This window comes from Pundamilia nyererei, unplaced genomic scaffold (genome assembly GCF_000239375.1).
Source record: "Pundamilia nyererei isolate P.nyererei 1_Seehausen unplaced genomic scaffold, PunNye1.0 scaffold00076, whole genome shotgun sequence".
Classification (NCBI taxonomy): Eukaryota; Metazoa; Chordata; class Actinopteri; order Cichliformes; family Cichlidae; genus Pundamilia; species Pundamilia nyererei.
The window spans coordinates 2,529,998-2,533,902 of NW_005187477.1; the positions used below are offsets into that span (position 1 = coordinate 2,529,998).

General features: G+C 41.9%; 1 protein-coding gene across 2 annotated transcripts in view; it reads right to left on the reverse strand.

Annotated features, from left to right (window-relative positions):
- Positions 1 to 1,217: 1,217 nt before the first annotated feature.
- col4a4 (collagen, type IV, alpha 4) overlaps positions 1,218 to 3,905 on the reverse strand; it is a 49,336-nt gene continuing 46,648 nt past the window's right edge. For both annotated transcript variants that reach the window (XM_013911982.1, XM_013911981.1), the window contains exons 45-46: positions 3,409 to 3,692; positions 1,218 to 3,173 (exon numbers count right to left, since the gene is read on the reverse strand). In XM_013911982.1, coding sequence (XP_013767436.1) covers positions 2,940 to 3,173; positions 3,409 to 3,692 — 518 coding nt within the window. In that variant the 3' untranslated portion in view covers positions 1,218 to 2,939. The remainder of the gene's footprint in view (positions 3,174 to 3,408; positions 3,693 to 3,905) is intronic.

Below are 3,905 nucleotides of genomic sequence, written 5' to 3' on the forward strand. Positions count from 1 at the left end.
TGAGTATTAAAAACTAATTATCAGGACTATTAAAAATCTGTTTACCAACATATTATTCTTTTGACGCGTAGTCTAATTCCTCAAGAACGCACAGAACCTACTGAAATTGACTCCAACCATCTTTCCATTTCCTTGGGTTCTAGTCCAGCTCTGTTTGCTTCCATGTGAAACAGGATGCTCTAAAGTCTGCTCTATGAAAGTGAAACATTTAAATTATTGTGGCTTTAAAACTACAAATACGTGAAGGTATTCTTTGTGATCAGTAAACGTCTCAGCAATCTTTCTACAGCAAGCAAAAAAACAAAAAATAAATCCATCAAATTTAATTCAGTTCAGCTTTATTTATATAGACATGGGATGACAGATATATACAGGATATTTCTAACTTTAGAGATGTTGCACAAATGGAAGAACGCAGTCTTACATATTTGTTTAATATGTGCATTGAAGGACATGTCCTGGTCAAACATGACTCCAAGGTTCCTCACAGCGTTACTGGAGGCCAAGGTAATGCCATCCAGAGCAAGAATCTGCTTAGATACCATATTTCTAAGCTTTTCAGGGCCGAGTACAATAACCTCAGTTTGATCTGAATTAAGAAGCAGAAAGTTAGCGGCCATCCAGGTCTTTATGTCTTTAAGACATTCCTGCAGTTTAACTCATTGGTGTGTGTTATCTGGCTTCATGGACAGATAGAGCTGGGTGTCATCTGCATAGCAGTGTAAATGTATGCTATGTCTTCTAATGATGCTGCCTAAGGGAAGCATGTATAATGTAAACAGAATTGGTCCTAGCACTGAACCCTGTGGAACTCCATAATTAACCTCAGTGTGTGAAGAGGACTCTCCATTTACATGCACAAACTGGAGTCTATTAGATAGATATGATACAAACCACTGCAGTGCAGTACCTGTAATACCTACAGCATGTTCTAATCGCTCTAATAGGATATTATGGTCGACAGTATCGAACGCTGCACTGAGGTCTAGCAGGACAAGCACAGAGATGAGTCCACTGTCAGAGGCCATAAGAAGATCATTTGTAACCTTCACTAAAGCTGTTTCTGTGCTGTGATGAGCTCTGAAACCTGACTGAAACTCTTCAAATAAACCTCTGCAGATGATCTGTTAGCTGTTTGACAACTACTCTTTCAAGAATGTTTGATATAAAGGAAGGTTGGAGATTGGCCTATAATTAGCTAAGACTGCTGGGTCTAGAGTTGCTTTTTGAGTAAAGGTTTAAAGCTGTGACCCTAAAAGGCCTGTAGACCATAACAGCAAACATAGAGTTGTTCTTATTTTCTTCAATCAGTGATGAATAGTAAGATGTTCAAGCTCTATGGAGGGCTTTCTTATAAAGCACAAAATAATTTTTCCAGGCTAAACGATGATCTTCTAAATCAGAGTTATACCAGCGAGTCAAGCACCATGAATGAGATAATCATCTCTGTAGGAGCAGAGTTTCTTTAACTGCTCTATGTCGTGTTGAAGATAAGAGCAGAGGAATCACTTCCTCAATCTTAGTTACAGCTGATCACAGTCTGCACACAAAACCTGCTCACAGAGCCGACAGCTCTACAGCCCCCTGCTGAATTCCACCTTAACCCCCGACTACGTTCATTTCTCTGTCAAACTTGCTGAGATAGAGTGTAAGCAACAGCACATGGCTTTTTCATTCGCTCCGTTTCCCCCTGACTGTGTTTCTTTGTATCTGTGTGTGTATTAGTATTATAATCATGTTACTGTGGCAGCTGAAGCTTCGCTTAGAGCTGCAGTCTGACTTTTACAAACACTTGGGATAGAAATGTGGCTCATTCTGATTCGCTGTCATTTCCCAGCCTGTAGTTCACAGGAATTTTTTGTTTTTTTGTTTTTAATTATATTTATGGCAAACACCTAAAATGACTCAAAAAGAATTATTACAGAAAGACTAGATTGTTTCGGTTAATTGGTTACTTCCATCCCTGAGTAATGCTGAACTGTAACAACCACAGAAAAGACAATAAAAAAGAAAACATGAAAAGTTTTAGAGGCTCTTAGACTGTTAGCTATGTACATTAAATATTAATATCAGTCACTTATATTTATAATATTTCAAGCAGCTAAAACAGCTCGTTTACAGTACATGTGAGATAGAAAAGGATTATTTTGAACTGTCTTTCATACAAAGTTACTCTCGCGGAGCCCAAGAACACACACGGAGCTGCAGATAAAGCCACCTCTGAATTAATTAAAGGAAACTAAATCACATGTGATATCATATAAAAACTGGATAATAGGCTGCGTACCCAACCCTGTTACACACCGGAATAAAAACACATCCAAGCACGAACCTCGGAAAGTGACCTGCTGTAAAACACAGCTATGTGCTGCAGATTGGATGTTAAGTATATTATGAGACTATTTTATCCAAAAGAAAGTCTGTTTGTCATCTGCACAGAGAAGGACTCACTAACCTCACGAGCTGACGCAAGTAGCCTGAATGTCCGTCGCTGCCGTTTTTACAAATATGAATATTTACAGTTTCCAAATTCGAGTGACAGATGAAAGAGGCGCACGTGTCAGGAAGGGCATCCGAACCACAATGTGTGGCGCTTTCCTGTGAAGTCATGTTTTTAAAGTATTTTTTGGAGCATTTAGGCAAATTTATTTATGTTAAAGTAGTTTCATTAATAACCCACCTACTGATGAATGTAATGATGCGAGTGCTGAGCTGATGCAGATCAGGACTGATTGATTATCAGCCGAGCAGCTGACTGACTGTAAGACGACGGTCTCTCCTCACAGAGACAAACACACCAGTCCTGCACATCCTCACTCGCTCCCTCCTGCCTCGTAAAGTTGGAGGAAGTGATGCGTCCTCTCGATTTCCTTGAGAAAGATGTGGAGATGAAGCATCTCTTCTCTGTCTCACACAGGTGGAGGTGGCAGCCCTCCCGCTCACAGCCTCATGCAGACTTTGCACTTTGCAATGCTCCTCCTCTGCTCTTGGTCATTGGTCAGCATCGCCGGGTCGGTCAGGGTGGTCAGCCAGAAACTGTACATGTTGGCGAAGAAGTGGCAGGTTCCACGAGGCCCCTGACACTCCACGAACGGCTGGGCCTTGTATGCTTTCAGACAGCTACCTGATGATGTCAGAGGCTGGCCACCACCTTCATCACCTGCGCCTGTATGCTATTAGACACATGGGAAATTACATCATCATCTGCACAGAGCTCACATTTCAGATGATTGTGGTATTATTACGACTGGTCAGTTTAGTCTAAATTTCAGCGAAGTTTAAGAGTTTAACTCTGGTTTACATAAGTGAAGTTTAATGTAGCTTAGACTTAGGTTTTAGTCTACACAGTAGCACCAGTAACAGCAGTAGCAACGTAGTTTAATAATCTGGCACCACTGCAGTACTCACCATGACGAAGGAGTATCCGTCCCACAGTTCTGTCCAGTTTTCGGGACACTCCACAGACTGTCTGGACTGGCTGTGCACTGCGATGGGTAGGGATGGGGCTTCACACACCACACAGCGGCTGATGTAGTTTTGGATGCTGGGTCCACTCACGTGTTCACGTGGGACAGGCTCCATTGTCGTTAGCCAATAGGATTTATCATTACGACTGGCGTAAGAGCAGGTACGCTTGTTACATGGAGCGAAGGGCAAGGTGGAAAAGACACGCATGCACGACCCCGGCTGACCTGGAAATACACGCAACACATTTCAATTATTCCCAAACACATCCAGCAGAGAAACAAATCCGGTCGTTCAGTCTGACGTCACTAGCCGTGTCTGGGCCTAAACTCCACTGCAGGTCCATATATCAAACGATCACTGTGGCATTACTGAGAGTTGAAAAACTGTCTAAAGTCTTTCATCTTTAATAAAATGATCAGCGTTCTGCTCTACCAGGT